At 41.9% G+C, this 21,884-nt stretch overlaps 1 protein-coding gene across 1 annotated transcript; it reads right to left on the bottom strand.

Moving 5' to 3' along the window:
- Positions 1 to 16,216: 16,216 nt before the first annotated feature.
- On the bottom strand, positions 16,217 to 21,676 carry Dnajc22 (DnaJ heat shock protein family (Hsp40) member C22). The gene is made up of 3 exons (XM_038343942.2): positions 21,524 to 21,676; positions 18,864 to 19,792; positions 16,217 to 16,649 (listed from the first exon to the last, which is right to left on the bottom strand). The coding sequence occupies exons 2-3, from the start codon at positions 19,701 to 19,703 to the stop codon at positions 16,464 to 16,466; spliced, it is 1,026 nt and encodes a 341-aa protein (XP_038199870.1). The 5' UTR covers positions 19,704 to 19,792; positions 21,524 to 21,676; the 3' UTR covers positions 16,217 to 16,463.
- Positions 21,677 to 21,884: the final 208 nt, after the last annotated feature.

The raw sequence follows: 21,884 nt of genomic DNA, 5'->3' as shown, positions 1-21,884 counted from the left end.
TTCCCGGAAAGAAAGAGAAAAAAATAAAAACAATCAAGCCCAAAGTGGAGAAGTAATGGGAGCCTTGATGGCTCTGGAGACTCTAAGCAGAACATGTGGACAGTCCCCTGAACCCTTTCCCTTTCTTTGTTTTTTGTTTTTCAAGACAGGGTCCCCCCTGTCTGACTCAAGACTGTCCTGGAACTCGCTCTGTAGATCAGGCTAGCCTCACAGTCGGAGGTCTGTCTGTATCTGCCTCCTGAGTGCTGGGTCTAAACTCGTGCGCCTCTAAGGCCCGACTCATCTATTTTTTATTGTTTTAAATGTGTGTGGGTGTTTCCCTGAGTGTATGTCTGCATCATGTGCCTGCAGACGCCAGAGGTCAGTTTTCTTCAGTTCCTGTCATCCACACACAAGCTGCGCGTGTGCGTGCGCGTGCGCGTATGTGCATGTGTGTGTGTGTGTGTGTGTGTGTGTGCGTAAGAGTAGTCAAGGTCAAGTTTAGGCCTGGAGTCCACGCTGCTTTTGCAGAAAACCCGAATTTGGTCCCCAGTGTTCGTGTCAGGTGACTCACAAACCATGTATAGCTGCAGCCCCAGAGGATCCAACACCTCTCAGGACCCCCTGAGCACTTGTGCTCATATCATGCACATGTCCCCACCATCACACACACACAACACACACACACACACACACACACACACACACATTTAGAAATAAACAAATAGCCGGGCAGTGGTGGCACAAGCCTTTAATCCCAGCACTTGGGAGGCAGAGGCAGGCAGATCTCTGTGAGTTCGAGGCCAGCCTGGTCTACAAGAGCTAGTTCCAGGACAGGCTCTAAAGCTACAGAGAAACCTTGTCTCAAAAAAAAAAAAAAAAACAAAAAACATAAATGAATGAATGAATGAATGAATGAACGAACAAAAAAACAAATAAAATCTAAGTTTTCAAGCTAACTGATTTACTGCCCAGTTTTTTTTCTCAGCAAAAGAGGAACTCAGGTCTGGAACAGAGTGAGTTAAATTTGTTCAACTTTCTTACACAGGACAGTGTTTTCTTTTGTTGAAACTTGTTAGAAAGATTTGCTTAGCATTATAATCTTTTGCAAATAAACAAATGGACAGGTAAAATCTGGGTGAGCAGCAGGACGAAGGAAGAGAACTGGGAAGGAAGGAGAAAGAAGAGAAAGGGAAAAGCCTGTTAAAATGGCATCTCTTTCAACCAGAATGCCACATAAATTTTTTTACTTTATTGTTTAAAACTCACTGTAACCAAAACAAAGCAAAACTAAAATCCAACCAGCAAAACAACTGAGGACGTTTCAGTTCCTCATGGTGCCTTAAGGAAAATGTTGAGGATAACAAGTGCCCAGCAGAGAGTGAACTCAGCAGTTAAGAGAGCACTGGCTGCTCTTCCAGGGGACCGGGGTTTGAGTCCCAGCACCCGTATAGCAGCTCACAACTGTCTGTGACTCTAGATCCAGAAGATCTGACACCTGTAGTACAAATAATAAAAACCCAGAGACAGATATTGGGGTTCCTGAAGATCAGAAAAGCAAAGCATCCGGTCACTGGAGAGACCTTTTACTTCTACCAAATCTTCAGACCAAAGGGACAAGATCCTGTCCCCAAGAGAGAGACTGTCTCCATGAATCCTCAGACTCCACACTCCACTGAGTTCCTGTCTCCCCTTTATATTCCTCTCTCTGCCCAGCCATATCGCTCCTGTCTCCACCTCCCTAGTGCTGGGATTAAAGGCTTGTGATCCCAAGTGTTGGGATCGCCTTTGTATGAGCTCTGTTTCTCTTTTAGACAGATTCAATCTTGCCTAACCCAGGTTGGCTTTGAACTAACAGAGACCTGCCTGCCTCTATCTCCCAAATCCTGGGATTAAACATGTGCGCCACCACTCACTGGCCTGTATGACTGACTAGTATGGTTGCTTTGCTCTCTGATCTTGAGGCAAGCTTTATTTATTAAAACAAACTTAATATACCACTATATTTCCCCTTTTTGTCTAAAATGAAAAGAAGGCTATAAGCAACATAAAACAAAATATATACAGTAAGTACAATAACTATATATAATAAATACAGGCAATAATTACATCAACAAAGTCTAGTCCATTTGCATTTGACAAATTCAGAAAAAATACTCCATTTCTATCCTCTCTTGGTGAGTCCAAAGTCTTGGGCCTAATTTACTTTCTATCTACTTGCTTTCTGTGTCTGGTAAACAAGGAAAACTATAGCTATCTGATTTTCAACTTCCTCAGATACACAAGAAGGAAATAATTGAGTAGTCAGGAAGTGTGAGCAAGCGACTTCCAAAAAAAATGTGAGAAATGACAGAAACAGCTGTTTGTCTGGACAGTCACCCAAAGTTCCTCTGCAACATTAGGGCATCCATCTTTGGCCTACAGGCCTAGCATATCCGACAGACTTTTCTGTGAAGCAGGATATACTGCAGGGCTGTACTTTCTTGTCTTGACAATGTTTGGCAGTCACTTTCTTTTGTGTCCTTCTTGTCCAAATAGGACAGCATACTGTCAGCAATCAAGACAATAACATTTTCTTGCCAAGTGACTTCCTTTGCCACAAAGAAAGTGCCATGTGGAGTTTCTCCGATGCCCATTATCTTCTCTGAAGTAGATTGGTGCTACCAGGAGCAGACATGCCTCATTGTCATAAAAAAAAAAAAGAGCCTATGTTAAACATCTTAAATGCTCTATTCAGTGGATCTCTAAAATGTTTAAAGATGACCTGTCTATGTTTGGCCTTAAAGACATACCTACTGTGACCACAAATTTGATTTTAATAAGTGATGAACTGGTAATCATAATTTCTACCGAGCAGTGGTGGCACACGCCTTTAATGTCAGCACTCGGGAGGCAGAGGCAGGTGGATCTCTGTGAGTTCGAGGCCAGCCTGGTCTACAAGAGCTAGTTCCAGGACAGGCACTAAAGCCACAGAGAAATCCTGTCTCGAAACCCTACCCCCCCAAAAAAAGTAGATTCAATAATCTACCTTTTATATTATCATATCTATAACCTTCCTTCTTTCCAGAGTAGATTCAATAATCTACCCTTTTATCCTATCATATCTGTATTCCCTTTTTTCTTTTCAAAACAAGAACTTTGAATCTAATCTCCTTTGATCAAATTCCTCCTGGCCATAACCAATAACAACTCGTAACTAACCCCTCTAAACAATGACAAATATTCATAACCCATTGAACGACCAAAAATCTCTCACCCCACCTCTTAGGAATGTGGGCATCATATTCTTAAATTTATTTCCTGCTGTCTGAGGGTGATGATATCTTTAGGGGATCCTGAAAAGAAAAATTTGGGTTAATTGTCAAGTCCTGGGAGAGGTAGCTGTATCATTTGTTGTTCAGCCTCTGTGTAATGGGAAAGTTCAGGGCTCGTCTCACGTCCTGGCTAGAGTAGTCTGTTAGGCTGGATCATCTCAGCTAGCCACCTCGAAATTATTCTGAGCAGTTTGTAGTACAAAGCTGATCTTTAGGTAATGTTTTCCAGCTTAGTGGTGTTATCATAGTCCTAGAGGATTCGTCGTGTTGGTGCCCCATCCTCCTTTTTTGGAGACTTCAAAGTCACTGTTAGGCATGCTCAGAGTTCACTGTAACAAACCCGAAATCATGTACAGGAAGGTAGATGAATTAGTTCATGCTCTATATGACCATTAATGTCATGACAAAAAGTTTAATACATATATATATATATTAATCTTATAAATCTAATACCTTAAGACAAGCTGTTAAAGAGTCAATACAAAACCAATGGATTATGAGATTAGTAGCAATAAAATACTCCTTAAATGTTTGTTTTACTTCTGTCTGACCAGACACAGAGATTTTGGATTTCACTTTAATAAGCATGCTTGGGTTTAGAGAAGGAGAGAGCCATACTCCAACTCCAGAGACAGCTTTAATCTTTAATTGGACAGGGACTACAAAAAAACCATTTGAATTATATGTCTATAGAGAATAGCAAAAAAAACATTTGGGAAGATTTATGAAATTTTATCCTGTTGGAAATGTGACACACCGGTAGACCAATTCACTCTTTCTCTTGAGACATTTTTTTTCTGAATGATATATCTTTTTTCTTCACATATCTCATTTGTCCCGTGGTCTTCAGATTCCTTAGCTGGATGCCTTTACTCTCTTGAAAAGACACAAACAAAACCCTTCCCCAACCCTAAATTTGGGGAGATTCTCTTTTGGCAAGTTATATCTGATCAAATGAAAATCATTTGTTAGTTTTTTAGGTTTAGTTTAGATTAAATGTCCATGCTGCTTGATGAGCTATCATCTCTTCTAATTAAGAGGTGTCTCTTGTTCAAATAGAGTATCAACTTTGTTGGTATTCATAGCTTTTCTTCTCCTGTGGAAACAAAAGCAAAACCCCTTCCTGAATGTAACACATGTCCTGGTCTCCATTCTGAGGTCAGCACACCTTTAAAGTATATCAGCTGATTTAATTCCATAATTTTTCCTACAATCTAATGTCTCTCCACAGCTGTTGTTCCTTTCTCATTAGCATTTAGAAAATTCAAAGTTAATAAAGTATGCAGTCTATTTCTGGGGGTCTTTATCATCCCTTTCTGCTTATTTAACATAGCTGTTAGAGTTTTATTTGATCTTTCTATAACCTCCTGGTCTGTGTGGTATACATGTACTATGCTTTATATTATAATAAGCAAAAACTGTTTCTTTTTTTAGAGACATATGCTGGACCATTGTCTGTCTTTATTTGTATAGGTATACCCATGGTGGTCATAACTTCTAGCAAATGTGTGATTACTGTATCAGCATTTTCTGAACTCAAAGCAGTTGCCCTGAATAAGTATCAATGCTGTGGTCTACATATTTTTGTTTTCCAAATTCTACAAAATGTAACACATCCATCTGCCAGATTTCATTCCTTTGAGTACCCTTTGGCTACTTCCTGCAGGTAGTAGTATAAAGAACAAGTAGGATATTTCCTTAGAATTTCCATGACGTTGCCACATGAGGGAAAAGTCTTTTTGTAAATCTTTGTTTTTGACATGTTTTTATGAAATTCTGATGCCTTCAGCACATTTCCAATCAATAATTAATTGATTTCTGCTTTACCTGGTGCTAGAGGACCTGGCAGACCTGTATGGAATCAGATGTGTGTTATGTATATGGGATATGACTTTTGCTGATTATATCTTGTAGCTGAATAAATAATAAAGTCAATCCTGTATCATCTGATATAAATTCAGTTGTTTCAATGTGCAAAATAACTCTTTCAGCATATTGTGAATCAGTAACTGTGTTGAGAGGTTTTTTAAAATCCCTTAGTACCATGAGAATAGCATATAATTCTGACTTTGGACAGAATCGTAAGGACTTTAATCTACTTTACTTAAATTTTATGATTTGTAACCTGCCTTCCTTGATTTATCTGCATCAGTATAGAATGTACGGGCTCCAGTTATTGGTGTGTTCCATTCAAGTGAGGAAAGATCCAGTTAGTTCTCTTTATAAGTCGAATTCTCTTGTTTTGGGGATAGTTGTCATTTATCACTCCCAAAAATTACTACAAGTTCTTTGCCAGTGTTCACTTTTCCCCCATAATTTGTCAATTTCTTCATTATTAAAAGGTACTATAATTTTTTCTGGATCTATTCCTACTAATTGATGAAGTCTCAATTTTCCTTTTAGAATTAACTCAGATGTTTTCCACCTAAGTGTTTTGTTTTTTACTTGGTTTATGTGGTAAAATGATCCATTCTAAAATAATATCTTCCCTCTGCATTAAAACACCTGTAGTGGAAGGTTTGTAAAGTGATATGACCAGAATGCAGGTAAGATTTGGATTCACCTGTGCCTTCTGTAATTTCTCTTCAATCAAAGCCATTTCTAGATCGGCTTCAGCTGATAATTCTCTTTAAGTCCTTGTCACCATCTAAGGTTTTGTTTAAATTAATCAGGCTATCAGTTTTTATACCAATAGTGCACTATAGATGGAAAATGTCTCCTAGCAATCTTTGAAAGTCACTCAGAGTCTGCAATTGATCTCTCTTAATTTACACTTTTTGGAATCTAATTTTTATTTATTTATTTATTTATTATGCATACAATATTCTGTCTGTGTGTATGTCTTCAGGCCAGAAGAGGGCACCAGACCTCATTACAGATGGTTGTGAGCCACCATGTGGTTGCTGGGAATTGAACTCAGGACCTTTGGAAGAGCAGGCAATGCTCTTAACCACTGAGCCATCTCTCCAGCCCTGGAATCTAATTTTTTGTAAACCTATTTTATAACCTAAATAATTAATAGAATCTCCTCTGTATTTTTTTTTTCAGGAGCAATTTGTAAACCCCAACACGGCAAAATTTTCTTTACTTCTTCAAACTTTTTTTTGAAATTATCTACATTTGAATCAGATAGTAAAATGTCATCTATGTAAAGGTAAACTATAGATTGATGAAATTGCTTACATATTATTTCCAATGGCTGACTTATAAAATATTGGCACAGGGTGGGATTATTTAACATTCCCTGTGGGAGAATCTTCTATTGATCTCTCTTAGCACTCTGAAGGCAAATTTTTCTTTCTTTTTCTTGTAAAGTTTTAGTGAAAAAACAATTTTTTAAATCAATAACTATAAAAGTTCATCCTTTAGGCAATAGAGAAGGCAAAGGAATGCCAGACTGCAGAGAGCCCATTGGCTGAATCACCTTGTTACAGCTCTTAGATCTATTACCATTCTCCATTTTCCAGATTTTCTTTAACAACAAATACAGGAGGATCCAAGTGCTGCTTGATTCTTCAACACTCTGAGCATCTACTTGCTCCTCTACCAGATGTTTTAAGCCTGCAGTTTCTCTGTTGGTAAAGTCCAGTGTACAACCCATACAGGTTTGTCTGTCAACCATTTTAAAGGCAGGGCTGTTGGTGCCTTTGGAAGATCAGCAGCTGTTGTGCCCTGTTCGTGTACAACCTGAATGGTCAGGGACTATTCTTTATAATATCTTGTAATATTTCCCCAGAAACATATGTTAATCTATGGCTTGTGTCTAAGATTGGGGGAATGTTAATCTGAGTATTCCACTGCTATAACAAATCACATCCCCACAAACTCATTGCTATGTTAGCCACATATGGTTTTAATATTCCTCTCTGTCCTTCTGTCCCTATACATTCAACCCATCTTGTGCTCTGCTTTACCTGAGATAAAGTTCTGATCCCTAAAAACTGAACATTTACATCCTGAAGAGGCCAATTTGGGTGTCAAGATTCTGATGAAATTATTGTTACATTAGCACCTGTGTGTACCAGACCTTCAATGACAACGTCATTTATTTGTATTTTCAATTTTTGTCTTTGTTCATTTATAGAAGCTTGCCGAAATACTCATTTTATGGGTTTCTCCTGAATTTTTTGTTCTCTCTTCTATAGCTGTTCTATTATCCAGAGCAGTATGGTTTCTTAGAATAGGCATTAGTTTCTTTAATTGCTCTGTGAAGGAGTTTTCTCTACCATGGCAAGAAACAAGTGAACCAGATTTGGCACAGGGGCCTGTGAGAGGCCCCTCATGGAGTTTCCTGACAGCAAAGAATTACCTTGAATATTCCTCATTGACCTACATTCATTAGTCCAATGCCTGCCTTTGCCATACCCTCTGCATAATCTAGAATGAAGGGGCATTATTCTGAATGGATTGTGCTTAGAAAAAAACATTGTTCCTAAAAACACCCTGTTTACAATCCCTTTTAAGGTTTCTGTACTGCTCAGTCCCACAGTCATTCAGTCTCCAATAAATACACAAATGCTTATATTAATTATAAACTGTTCAGCCTATTGCTCAGGTTTATTGCTAACTAGCTCTTACAACTTAAATTAACCCATAATTCTTGTCTATGTTTAGCCACATGGTTTGGTATCTTTTCTCAGTAAGGCATCTTCATCTTGCTTCCTCTGCTTGTGGCTTGTGACTCTCTCCTCTCTCTGCCTTTCCTCTTCCCAGAATTCTCTTAGTCTGGTCACCCTTCCTTTACTTCCTGCCTACCTACTGACAAATCAGCATTTTATTAAACTAATACAAGTGACAAATCTTTACAATGTACAAGAGCATTACCCCACAGCAAATGTGACCTTGTTTGCCACAATTGAAACAATTGACATTTTGATTTTTCCTCAAACCTCTAGAAATCACTTCTCATATCCAAGTATCATCAAGGTCATGAGACTCAATATTAACTGTATCTCAGATCCATTCCTCCAAAGGTGCTGACCTTGCCTTTAACTGCCTGATTATCCTTTGCATTGAGAATTATCATTCTCAAAAGCCAAAGATTCAATTATTATTTGTCTAGATTCTGAATTTGGTGTAATTCTACTTACTGCTGATGTCAGTCTTTGTAAGAAATCCATAAAGGCTTCCTTTGGACCCTGTATAACTTTAGTAAATGACTCAGTTTTCTTTCCTATTTCTCCAATTCTGTTCCAAGCATTAAAAGCATGGCATAAATCCAGGGTATGGTCATCATATAAGCTTGCCTTTCTATAGCAGCATAATTTCCTTCTCCAAGGATTTAATCTTGGGAGATCTCCCTACCTCTCGCTTTACTCCATTGTTCAATAATCTTAGCCTCTTCTCTAAACCAGGTCCTCCATTGTAACTGTAGACCAGGGTCTAAAACACCTTTAGTCAATTCTATCCATTAATTAGAGATAATTAAATTAAAGTGACCTTGAGTTTTGCACTTGCTTCACAAAAGGTGAATACATGCCATAGGAGACTATTGCTTCCTTGAGTCTTTTTTTTTTCGAGACAGGGTTTCTCTGTAGCTTTGGAGCTTGTCCTGGAACTAGCTCTTGTAGACCAGGCTGGCCTCAAACTCACAGAGATCCGCCTGCCTCTGCCTCCCAAGTGCTGGGATTAAAGGCATGTGCCACCACTGCCCAGCTCCTTGAGTCTTCTTAAATCTAACGTCAGCACAGAAGCTCAGTTATTTGTAATAGAGCCTCTGCCATTTGGCAGTTCCAATAAGGTTAGTGGATATCTTAAGGCTGGTTGTTTGAAAACCTTAGGCTGTTCTTCTCTATTTTTATAATGCAATGCTGTAATTGGTTCTCCACTAAATTCCTCCATCTGGATTTGAATATCTCTGTGATCTCTTTTATTAGGTTTTTCTAAGGCCTGTATCTTAGCACTCAGATTAACCAACTATTTTAGTGATAAAACAAAAATGATAAAGCTGATAATGTTTACAATTGACATCACATAAATTCCATATAAATTACTTATCCTCTTATTGAACTGTTCCATTTTCAAACTGTCCAGCATATTATCATACAGAGACACAAATCCCTCCATTGCAATGGAGCATCCCGTTTTTTTAATGTGGGGAAAAGATGCTCTCTTTTAATTATTTCCTCCCTTTAAAAATTCCCGATTGTCTTACCAAATCTGCTGATGATGTTGATGAAGATGTGAGACTTATTACTGCTGTAAAAGACTGCCTGGATTTCAAGGCAGTTACCTAGTTTGGCAGCAGCCTGAAAAGAGTTTTTAGGGAGAGCCCACCCCAGGAGAGATAAAAGAAAAAACCTAGCCAGTAGGGTGTTGACTCTACGTGTAGTTCTGGCCTATGCTGGTGACTGTAACGCTATAGGCAAATAGCTTTGTTTGTGAATTCATACCCCAAATGTTGGGCACCAGATTTAGCATGAATAATAAAAACCCAGAGACAAATTTTGGGGTTCAACCTAAAGATCAGAAAAGCAAAGCAGCCAGCCACTGAAGAAGCATTTTACCTCTACCAAATCTTCAGACCAAAGGGACAAGATCCTGTCCCTAGGAGAGAGACTGTCTCCATGAATCCTCAGACTCCACACTCCACTGAGTTCCTGTCTCCCCTTTATATTCCTCTCTCTGCCCAGCTATATCGCTCCTGTCTCCACCTCCCTAGTACTGGGATTAAAGGCTTGTGATCCCAAGTGTTGGGATCACCTTTGTATGAGCTCTGTTTCTCTTTTAGACAGATTCAATCTTGTGTAGTAGCCCAGGGTAGCCTTGAACTAACAGAGATCCATCTGTCTCTGTCTCCCGAGTCCTGGGATTAAAGGTATGTGCCACCATTCCTGGCCTTTATGGCTGACTAGTATGGCTACTTTGCTCTCTGGTGTTCAGACAAGGCTTATTCATTAAAACACAAATAATATACCACTATAGACACCCTCACAAAGACATACATGTAGACAAAACACCAATGTACTAAAATAAATCTTTTAAAAAAAACAGGATTATGGTTGCTTAAAAAAATAACGGGTAGCCGGGTGGTGGTGGCACACGCCTTTAATCCCAACACTTGGGAGGCGGATCTCTGTGAGTTCGATACCAGCCTAGTTTATAAGAGCTAGCTCCAGGACAGGCTCTAAAGTTGCAGAGAAACCCTGTCTCAAAAAAACAAAAAAAGCCGGGCAGTGGTGGCGCACGCCTTTAATCCCAGCACTCGGGAGGCAGAGGCAGGCGGATCTCTGTGAGTTCGAGGCCAGCCTGGTCTACAAGAGCTAGTTCCAGGACAGGCTCTAAAAAAAGCTGCAGAGAAACTCTGTCTCGAAAAACCAAAAAAAAGGGGGGGGGGAGGGCTTGAGTCAAAAGCAAGGCCAGTTTCTCAGGGCACAGGACTGGAGGTCGGCGGCAACGGGACAGCTCTCAGGTTCATTCAATTCAATGGCAGCTCACAACAATCTGCAACTCCAGTTCCAGTGGATCTGACATCCTCACACAGACATACATGCAGGTCAAACTCCAATACACATTAAAAAAAATAAGTATGGGCTGGAGAGATGGTTCAGAGGTTAAGAGCACTGACTGCTCTTCCAGAGGTCCTGAATTCAATTCTCAGCAACCACATGGTGGCTCACAACCATCTGTAATGAGATCTGGTGCCCTCTTCTGGCATGCCGAATTCTGAATTCTGTGTACATAATAAATAAATAAATCTTAAAAAATAAATAAATCTTTTAAAAAATAAGTAATTAAAAGAAATAAAACATTTTTTAAGCCAGGCGGTGGTGGTATACACCTTTAATCCCAGCACTTGGAGGCAGAGGCAGGTGGATCTCTGTGAGTTCGAGGCCAGCCTGGTCTACAAGAGCTAGTTCCAGGATAGGCTTCAAAGCTACAGAGAAACTCTGTCTCAAAAATCCAAATAAATAAATAAACAGGAAAAAATAAATAAATAAAACATTTTTTAAAAAAGTCAGGTGGTAGTACGTGCCTTTAATCCCAGCAGAGTCAGAAGGATCTCAGTGAGTTTGAGGACAACCTGGTTTATAAATCAAGTTCCAGGGCAGCCTGGACTGTTACATAAAGAAATCCTGTCTCGAAAAACTGAAAAGGAAAAAAAAAAAGGAAAAGAAAAGAAAAAGAAAACCAAGAAGTTGTGGAATATTATTTTTACTATGTAAAGATGTGTTACATTTGTTTATGCTGTGGAATATTACTTTAACCGTGTAGAGGCATGTTAGGTTTGTTTATGCTGAATTTCTTTAACAATGTTGTGTTTAATTATGTAAAGATGTATTGCATCTGTTTCACTTTGCCTGCCTGAGGCACCTGTTTGGTCTAATAAAAAGCTGAATGGATAGGCTGGAGAGATGACTCAGAGTTTAAGAGGTCCTGAGAGTTTAATTCCCAGCAACCACACGGTGGCTCACAACCATCTTTAATGAGATCTGGTGCTCTCTTCTGGCTTGCAAGACTGACACTGTATACATAATAAATATATAAATAAATCTTAAAACAATTAAAAAGCTGAATGACCAATACCTAGGCAGGAGGAGGGTAGGCGGGGCTGCTGTGCAGAGAAAATAAATAGGAGAGAAGAACTAGAGAAGAGAAGAAGAAAAGAACAAGGAAGAAAGCGAGGGAGATGCCCCGGGGCCAAAGCCAGTCAGTTGCCAGACAACTATACAGGAGAAGCAGTGAAAGTAAGATACACAGAAGGAAAGAAGAGCAAAAGGCCCTGAGGCAAAAGGTAAACAAAGAGAAACAGGTTAATTTAAGTTAAAAGAGGTAGCCGGAAACAAGTCAAAGCTAAGCCAAGCATTCAAAACTAATAAGAAGCCTCTGTGTCATGATTTGGGAGCTGGTTGGTGACCTAAAAGAAAAAGTCTGCTACGCCAAGACATGCTAAATTCAAGTCCCAGATCCTCACAAAGCTGCTAGGTCTTAGAATAGCTGCAAACACAGCTTTAATGCATAGTGTGTGGGACGGGGTGGAGTGGGCTTAATTGGTCTTGCTCTTTTAGTGTGCCTGGGTTTGATCCCCAGCTCCACATGACCCAAGCCTGGTGGTTCATGTTTGTACTGTTTGTAATCCCGCATTTGAGAGGTAGAGGCAGGGACAGCAATTTAAAGTCATCTTTGTCTGTCACAAAACAGAGAAATAAAGATACAAAGCTGGGGGAACATGCAAGGGCCTTAGTCGGCTGGAAGCTCAAAGAGTAACACAGACATGCAAGCCAGAAACAAAGAAAGGAAGAAGGACGGAGAGAGAGAACAAGAAAGGGGAAAAAAAGCACTAATAAATTCCTGGGCTGCTTGATTTAAAGGATGATATATTGTCCAGACCTTGAGAACTTAATAGCCCCACAGAACCCTGTTCTGTCTGAACACACTGAGAATTGCATTAGTTCTGAACACCACAATTTAAGAGCAATATTGACAAGAGCTGTAAAAATGTTCATGCCCTTTGACCTAATAATCTCACTCATGGGAATTTATTCTAAGGGAATAATTCAAGAGAATAAATGAATTTAGAGGCATGAAGGTATCGATGCAACATTCTTTACTGTATATACATATCTATGTGTGTATATAAAGGTAAATATTTCTTAAAAAGGAATGACTGAATATCTTTAAAACTCAATTATTTAAATAGAAAATAAATAATGCTGTATACAGTAACACGGACGAACCTTGAAAAGTCATGCATGAAAAGTCATGCTAACATGAAAGAAGCCTGACCTACACAAAGGTTAACGTATTGCCTGGTTCCATTTATACAAAATATTCAGGATAGAGCCGAGTGTGGTGGCTAATTACTCTAATCCTGGCACTAAGGAGGCATTGGTAGATTGCCAGGAGTTTGAGGCTTGACTGTGCTATGCAGAAAGTCCCATGTCAGTCTGAGCTATAGTGTAAGAGCCGGTCTGAAAAAAACAAAATAGATAAATCTGCCCTGGTAGTGCGTGCTGTTCACACCAACACTTGGGAAGATCAGAAGTTCAAGGTCATTGTCAGCCTGGGGATGTGTGAGACCCTGTCTGAGGGAAAAAAATAGGTGTAGGCCTGGGAGGTGGACAAGAATGAGAATGAGGATTAAAGGCAGGGACAGAGGAGGGGAAAGGATCTAAGAAAATTAATTCATGAAAGCAAACCTCAGAATAAACAAGAGACAGAGCATAAGAGAGAGCACACAGAGTGTGGTTGCCAGTGGCTACTGGGACAGTAAGGGAGTGTGACTGCCAGGAGTGTGAGTCATTTAGGGGTGTGTGAAAATGTATAATTAGATTTTAAATTTTTTATTTTTATTTTGTTTTATTTTTGGTTTTTCAAGACAGGGTTTCTCTTGTAGCCTTGGCTGGCCCAGAACTCACAATGTAGACCAGGCTGGCCTTGAACTCAGAACTCACAGAGCTCTTCCTGACTCTGCCTCTCAGTGTTCCGATTAGAGGTGCGTGTGCACCATCGCTCCCTGATAATTTCGTTTCTTACCACAATAATGTCCACAAGACGGCCGCCAGAAGATGGCAAGTCAAATTGTTTAACATAAGCCTCAAGTGAAAAAACCCACAGGACCCAATGTTATCTGTTGTCTTAAAGGTCACCGAAGCCCGACTCCCCCACAAGACAGTGGTGAAGACTCATCCAGTCCCCCTCAGGGCAACAGAAAAGGCAGACGTGGCCGAGCCTGGTACTGTACACCTAGGATCTCAGAGCATGAGAGGCAGAAGATGCCAGTGAGATATGGAGCGAGTTTGGGTCACCCTGGGCTACGTGAGACCCTGACTGACCAGGTAGGAGAAGAGGCCCAGCTCCTCACTTCTCTGTCTCTGTCTTGTCTGCTAAAATGTAGGACTTTTTCAGAAAAGTCTTACTTAATATGGATTTGACATGAAGAACAGGTTCTCATCAATCTTTGTTCTTTGTAACCTAGAGGAAGCGTATCTAGAAAAATAATAGAGAAGAAAATTTTAGCGCCCCTCCCCAAATAAAAGTAATTGATGCTTCTCTTTTTCAGGGCTGGGGATCAAATTAGAACCTCAAATGCACTCTTTAGAGGGAAACATGGTGGCTCACACCTGTAATCCCAGCACTTGAGAGTTTGAGGCAGGAAGATTGCTACAAGGTAAAGTCTAGTCTTGTCTGCATAGTGAGTTCTAGGCCATCTTGGTCTAAGTTTGTCTAAACACAGGTAGGGAGAGAACTTTGTCCCTCTTAGCCACACCCCAACTCTATAAAATCAATAAATAACTTCCAGCAAGCTTGCTAGCCCAGGCTGTAACAATACCTATTTCAGAGCCGATATAGGAGGATCACAAGGAACCAGGTGACTTAGCAGGGCCTTGGCTCAAAATGAAAAGGAAGGAAGGGCTGAGCTCTATTCAGCTCTGAGATACCACTCTAACCTAGCATTCCTGAGGCGCTGGGTTCAGTTCGGTATCCAAGCCACACACACATGCCCCAAAGAGAAGGGATTTCTTTTTCTTAATAATTTATTTAACTTTATTTTATGTGCATTGGTGTGAAGGTGTCAGATCCCCTGGAAATGGAGTTACAGACAGTTGTGAGCTGCCATGTGAGTGTTGGGAATTGAACCCGGGTCCTCTGGAAGAGCAGCCAGTGCTCTTAACCACTGAGCCATCTCTCCAGTTCCCTTTTCTTAGAATTTTAAAACTTTGATATTTTGAAAGAAAAAGTGTAAATAAAACACACTGGAAAAGCAAGAAGATGGCAAGAATGGTGTATTATTTTATGTTTCTGGTCTTCAGTCTTCCTCTGCAAAGTGAGACATCCGACATCCTGATCTCTTTTTCCACATCTAGCTAGAATTCAATAAGGACTCCTTGAAACACGTAACTGCTTGTTCCCCGGGGCTTCCCGAGTTGCCTTAAAGACACATGAGATATAAAATCATGAATCTTTCCGTCAGTCCTGTCTCAGTTTCAGCTCCTCTTGTCATGATAAAAGACCTGGAGAAAAGCAACTAAAGAGAAAAGGATTCGCGAAAAGGATTCATTCAGCTTACAGGCCGAGCACAGTTCATCATGTCTGGGAAGCCAAGGCAGGAGCTTGAGGGCTCTGGTCACAGGGACTCCACAATCAGGAACAGCACCAAACGGGCACATGCCAGTGCTCAGCTTGTTTTCTCCTTTCATTCAGTCCCAGTCCATGAAAATGGCACAGATTGCATTCAAGCTGGGCTTCCTCACTTTAGTTACCGGAGTTAAGAAATCCCCCACAGACCTACCCACTAGCCAACCTGATCTGAATAATGCCTCAATGATGATCCCCCCTCCCTTTCTCCCTCTGTCTCTCCCCCCTCCCTTCTTCCCTCTCTCCTGCCTCCCTCCCTCCCTCTCTCTCTCTAGCACATGCCTTTATTCCCAGGACTGAAGGCAGAGGCAAGTACATCTCTGTGAGTTTCAGGCCAGCCTGGTCTGCAGATTCCCATAAAACAACATCATCTGTTCCTCTTCCAATACCCCGATACATCATTTTTTAGTCCCATGACATTTAGTTCAAGCAGTGAACAGGGCAGACTTTGATATCTATACCCATGTTAGAATCCTCTATAATAGATGCTCCTGAGAGTGGCATAATGCTCACAGTCAGACTTCGAGTACTGAGAAGACCTGAATCCAGCCTGTCCCAAAGCCACGAGGGGCTCCACACACTGTTCCAATTAGCAGTGCTTCTCCCTTGTCACCGCAACTTGTCCCTTTTGGGAAAAGCATAGAACTAGAATGTATAAGTGGAATAAAAACATTTTTCTGGGACTTTGACATTGTCTCTGAGATCCCTCTTGTCATATGACAATATAAGAAATATTAGAATCTTCATATTTTTCAGTCTCCTAAACCAGTGCTCTACACATTTATAAAAGTTAAAATAACCTTCCTCCATCATACATCAATGTACTTGGATAGGCTACAGTGGTATATTCTTTGAAAGTTATTTTTATTGATATTATATCTTTCACTAAATGGTATTAAGAAAATATAATCAAGAACACAGTTGCCAAGAATTTAGAAATTCAGAATATAGATATATTTTCTACCACAAACTTCTCATCCCTTTAAAGTTTTCCTCTGTCGCAAACAGCTTCCTTAACACTTTTGGGACACCAGGTTTTGAATATGCCACCCAGCTCTGCCGAGAGTGAGTCCTTCCTCAAGATGTTGCTCTTCACCCCCGGGATGCTCTGGGTTTCTTGGGCTGACTTAAGACTTCATAGGCAGCCTGGATCTCCAGGAAATGCCTCTGGGCCTTTTCTGTCTGGTGCCGGTTATGGTCTGGGTGCCAAACTTTCACCAGGTCATAGTAACTCCGATGTATTTCTTCATTGGTTGCCCCTTCTGGAAGGCCCAAAACCTTGGTGAAACAGAGTTCACAAATTAGCATCTCATAAGTGCTCAGAGTCCCTGGTCTTTCCCTCCTTCTGGAAAAACCAGGCTATTTAGCACCTAGAATGGCCCAGAGCCTTGGAATTTTAACCCTTTAGGCCAAGGGTATGTTTCATTAGCAGAGCACGTCCCTAACTAGACAGAGTAAGGTCCTGGGTTTGATCCACAGTCGTGAGAGAAAAACAACCCAAACAAACAAATAACCCCTCCAAATTCAGTATACCACATAAAAGCTAGAATGTCTTTAATTACAAATGCATCCCAACCTAGAACTTCACACCTTTGACGAGATCTCCCCACAAGAAAAATAAGTGAGCATATGTTCACCAAAGACCTGAAAAGAATGCTTAAAGGAACTTGGTTGAAAAAGTCTTAAACCAGGCGGTGGTGGCGCACGCCTTTTATCCCAGCACTTGGGAGGCAGAGGCAGGCGAATCTCTGTGAGTTCGAGGCCAGCCTGGTCTACGGAGCTAGTGTCAAAACAGACTCCAAAGCTACACAGAAAAACCCTGTCTCAAAAAAAGAAAGAAAAAAGAAAGGAAGGAAGGAAGGAAGAAAAAAGAGTCTTAAACTAGGAATGACCTAAATATTAACAATAGAGTTAATATATTTAATAAGCTGTGAGTAGGATAAGCTACAACAGTTAACACAAACTATCTTCAAATTGCAAGTTAACGACATCTTATACACTTAATGCTGAATGAAAAATCCCAGATCTGTATTAGGTGATCCCATTTATTGGATGGTCAAGAATAGACAAAACTGGGGCTGGAAAGATGGCTCAGTGGTTAAGAGCACAGCCTGCTCTTCCAGAGGTCCTGAGTTCAATTCCCAGCAACCACATGGTGGCTCACAACCATCTGTAATGAGATTTGGTGCCCTCTTCTGGTGTGCAGGTATACATGTAGGCAGAACACCATATACATTATAAATAAATAAATAAATCTTTCAAAAAATAAAAAAGAATAGACAAAACTTGGGTAAAGAAAAAAAGGAGTAAAAGAAAGAAAACAACCAAAGAACTCACCTAGCAAACACTGTGTCATGTGCTGTTAATATCCAGCACTTGGGAGGCAGAGGCAGGAGGATCACAAGTTGGAGGCCAGCCTGGTATACATATGAGCCTGGCTTATATTTTGAATTCCAGACCAAAGACTACATAGTGAGAGCCTGTCTCAAAATGAAACCAAACAAAACAAAACAACTGGGCTGACAAGATGGCTCAGTAGATCAAGGCACTTAGGACAAGCCTGAGCTCAATCCTTGGGATACACGTAGTAGAAAGAGAGACTCCGGTCTTGCCAACTGTCCTCTGACCTCTACATCCATGTTGTGGTACATGGACACATACACAATAATAAACTTTTGAACCTAATATATCACCGTAGGACTCGGGATGAGACTCAATGTTATAGAGTCATGTAGCACACCCAGGGGTTCTGGATTGAATCTCCTACACCACAAAACAAAGCCCCTAATCCACAGTGACAGATGGCAGAAAGGAGCCGACCTCCAAGGCAGGCGTATAGAGTGGGAAAGGATAGGAAGGGATCCTCTTGGAGCTGGCAGTGTTCCATTCCTTAACCTGAGGGGTATGTACACTTTATCTGTTAAACTTCAATAAAAAGTATTATTCAGCCAGCGGTGATGGCACATGCCTTTAATGTCAGCGCTTGAGAGGCAGAGGCAGGTGGATCTCCGTGAGTTTGAGGCCAGCTCTGATTTACAAGAGCTAGTTCCAGGACAGCTAGGACTATTACACAGAGAAACTCTGTCTTGCAAAACCAAAACCAAAAAAAAAAAAAGGAGGGCTGGGAGGGAAGATGGTTAAGAGCACTGGCTGCTCTTCCAGAGGTCCTGAGTTCAATTCTCAGCAACCACATGGGGGTTCACAACCATCTAGAATGAGATTTGATACCCTCTTCAGGCATCCAAGCATACATGCAGGCAGAACACCATATACATAATAAATAAATTAACCATTTTGATTACTCATATGTATTTCTCATCAGTAGTGCACCTTCATGCAGTACACACAGGAGCCCAAAGAAACCAGAAGACCCTTAGGTAGCAGCAGGGCTCAGGACAGTGCTTCCCATGCAGACTACCAGCTCCATCAGGGTTTCTAACCCTCAGAGTCCATACAGGCCCTGGGGAGACTTGCCTGAGAAGAAAGGCTTACCTGGTAAGCCAGCCGACGTTTCTCATCCTGAAAACTGTCAACAAATTCATAGAACTTTTCCCACTCCTGGAACTGTCTGGTATTGAAGCCAGGATCCCCAACCAGAAGCCACCAGATCCGGCAAGGCAGAAGGAAGACAGACTCCACAAGGCGGCCAAGAAGTGGGAAAAAGCTGAACCAACTCAAGAAGGAACCGAGGGTTTCTGCCACATAGCTCAGGGTGGCAGTTGTGTTGCACAGGACACTATAGGCCAGTGGGCCTGTGAAGGCGAGGTAAGCCAAGCCCAGATGGTAGAGCCGCACGCTGATCGTCCCTGACTCCACTGAAGCTTTGTACTGGCGATGCTTCTGGGCTGTAATGCTGGCAGCCAAACTGATGGGTAGAATGGCTATGGGGCGGCCATAGAATACAGGGGAAATGAGGAAGGCGGCTCCTAAAGTCTTCTTAAAGTCTGATGTCTGGTTGCCAACAGCAGCCACCAGCAAGACCCCTAAGCCAACTGCCAGTGGGAGGCCCACAATATAGAAGCTGGCCATGGAAGAAAGGCTGATCAGAGCCACGAGACCAAAATAGATTCCCACTATCATCTGGCCAGCAAAGCGAAGGAGACTCAGAGATGGCCTCCCCTCTCCTGGCCTCTGTTTCTGACCCTCGGTCCTGTTGGCTTGAGAAACAAAGCTTGGGAGCTTCCAGAACTCCCAGAGCCAACCCAACCCACCACCTCCCAGGGTAAGCATCCAGAGCAGGGCATGGCTGTCCCTTCCCAGATACAGGTGGTGGAGTCCAACAGGACCCCCCAAAGCCCAAAGGGCATAGGTCACCAGGAGCCCTTTGGCCATCCTCTAGTGGCATTTGACATTGATCAGAACGCAGAAATCTCAAGGTCCTCTGTGAGAATCACCTTTGTCCCGAGAGTTATCCTTAGACCCTAAGAGATGGAGAGAGGAAAAAGGAGACTCATCAGATGACATCCAAACCCCAACACAGTAAAACATTTCTGCATAATGCAAGTCAAGTCCTGTAATGATAGTTTGTTTGCATTTTAACAAATAAAGCTTGCCTGGAGATCAGAGAGCAGAGCGAAGCCACTAGAGGCCAGGCAGTGGTGAAACACACCTTTAATCCCAGGACTGGGGGGACAGACTCTGTTAGTTCAAAGCCACGCTGGGCTACAAGAAATTGATCCAGTCTAAAAGAGAAACAGAGCTCACACAAAGGCGATCCCAGCACTTGGGATCCCATGCCTTTCGTTCCAGCACTAGAAAGGTGGAGACAGGAGTGGTATGGCTGAGCAGAGAGAAGAATATAAGGTAGGAGGAAATGGAAGCAGTGCAGTCTGAGATGCAGTCTAGGGATGCAGTCTGAGATACAGTCTGAGATGCAGTCTGAGGATGCAGTCTGAGGATGCAGTCTGAGGATGCAGTCTGAGATGCAGTCTGAGATATAGTCTGAGATGCAATCTGAGATGCAATCTGAGATGCAGTCTGAGGATGCAGTCTGAGATGCAGTCTGAGGATAGGATCGTCCCTTTGGTCTGAGCATTGGTAGAGTTAAGAACTTAGGGGCTGGCCACACTGCTTCTCTGATCCCTCAGCTTTCACCCACCTAATAGCTGACTGAGTTTTTATTATTAAGACCAATTAGAATTTATGCTACAAAGTCCAGTCCTACCTCAAGGTCACTTGGGGGGTTAGATGTCTCATGCCTTTCTGTTAGCTCCCCAGTCCTGTTACAGTGGCTCCAAATTTAGGGGGGCAGAATGCTTCATTTTTAAATTTTTCTTTTATTTATTTTGGAGACACAGTCTTATGTAGCCAAGCTGGTCTTAAGTGGCTATAGCTGAGGATGCCCTTGAATTCCTGACCTCCTGCTGCCATTTCCCCAAGTGGCGGGGTTACAGCATCTGCCACCATGCATGCCCAGGGATGAGAATGTTTTAAATGTTTTTAGGTGAGACACTAAGAACTAGGTGCCAGAACAAAACAAAAACAAAACAAAAAAACAAAGCAGAAGTTTGGACTAGAAAGATGGCCAAGTTTACCTACCCCTGTTCCAGAGAACCCAGAGTCAAGGGTTACCTACCGCTGTTCCGGAGGACCCAGAGTCAGTACCCAGTGCCCACATGGCAGTTCACAGATACCCTCTTCTGGTCTCCGGGGGCACCAGGCACCACACAGATACAAGTAAAACACCCATACATAAAGTACATTTTTAAAAGAAGAAGAAGCAACTTAAATTTCAGGCTCATAGGGGTCAGAAAGGGGTGGGGATGGTTTAATAGAATACTTTTTCAAAGTTTCAAACCCTTTTGAAATTCAGTGTCTTATCTAAAAGCCCACTCCTTTAACTCCGAGTGTGTGTGTGTGTGTGTGTGTGTGTGTGGCCCAAAAGAAGATTGAACCTTCTCCAGTGAAACTTCCCATCTCCCCAGGCCATGAAAATTTCCCACAAGTCAAACTTGAAAGGGATCCTGAATTCCTTCCACTTAAACATTCTGGAAAACATTTTGACCTAGACCTTAGCACCCCACTGCTCAACCGTCCTGTTCCCAAACAAGATTGAAGAGCCTCTACAAAGAGGCTGCAAAAATCCTCAGAATATCAAATCCAGCGGCAAAGAGTGCCTGCCATTCTGTCCTGTCTACTTCAAGCGAACTCACCCTCAGGCAGTTCTGGTAGAGCCGCAGTACTGGCTGCTCAGGCCGCTTCAGACTAGTCATTTCCTTGGACCATAGAATCAAAATGGCCCCTCTCTCCCTTTCTGTTCCCACTGCCACACAAGTGGACTTTGTCTCTCAGTGCTGACTGTGTTTCTGAAGTCAGGCCACCTCCGCCAGGCCCCTCCCCGAAGCCCTCGTCAGCCCCTTTGGAATCACCTTCCGGTCCTACCTTCCTCTATCCGCCCTCTCTTGTAAACCCTGTGGAAGCTCACTCCAGGCTCACCCAGTTTTATATTCTAGGACCTGGAACCGCGCCCCACACCCGGCGGAGCGCACCTCTTGTAGAGCGTCACCACAACCA

The sequence above is a fragment of the Arvicola amphibius genome, chromosome 9 (assembly GCF_903992535.2).
Source record: "Arvicola amphibius chromosome 9, mArvAmp1.2, whole genome shotgun sequence".
Taxonomy (NCBI): Eukaryota; Metazoa; Chordata; class Mammalia; order Rodentia; family Cricetidae; genus Arvicola; species Arvicola amphibius.
This window is presented reverse-complemented; position numbering and strand designations above follow the sequence as displayed.

Bases quoted from the DNA above. Each gene is read 5' to 3' on its own strand.
- Dnajc22 (XM_038343942.2), bottom strand. From the start codon at position 19,703: ATGGCCAAAGGGCTCCTGGTGACCTATGCCCTTTGGGCTTTGGGGGGT. The intron at 16,650-18,863 runs GTAAGCCTTTCT...TGTTTCACCAAG, and splicing joins AACGTCGGCTGGCTTACCAG to GTTTTGGGCCTTCCAGAAGG.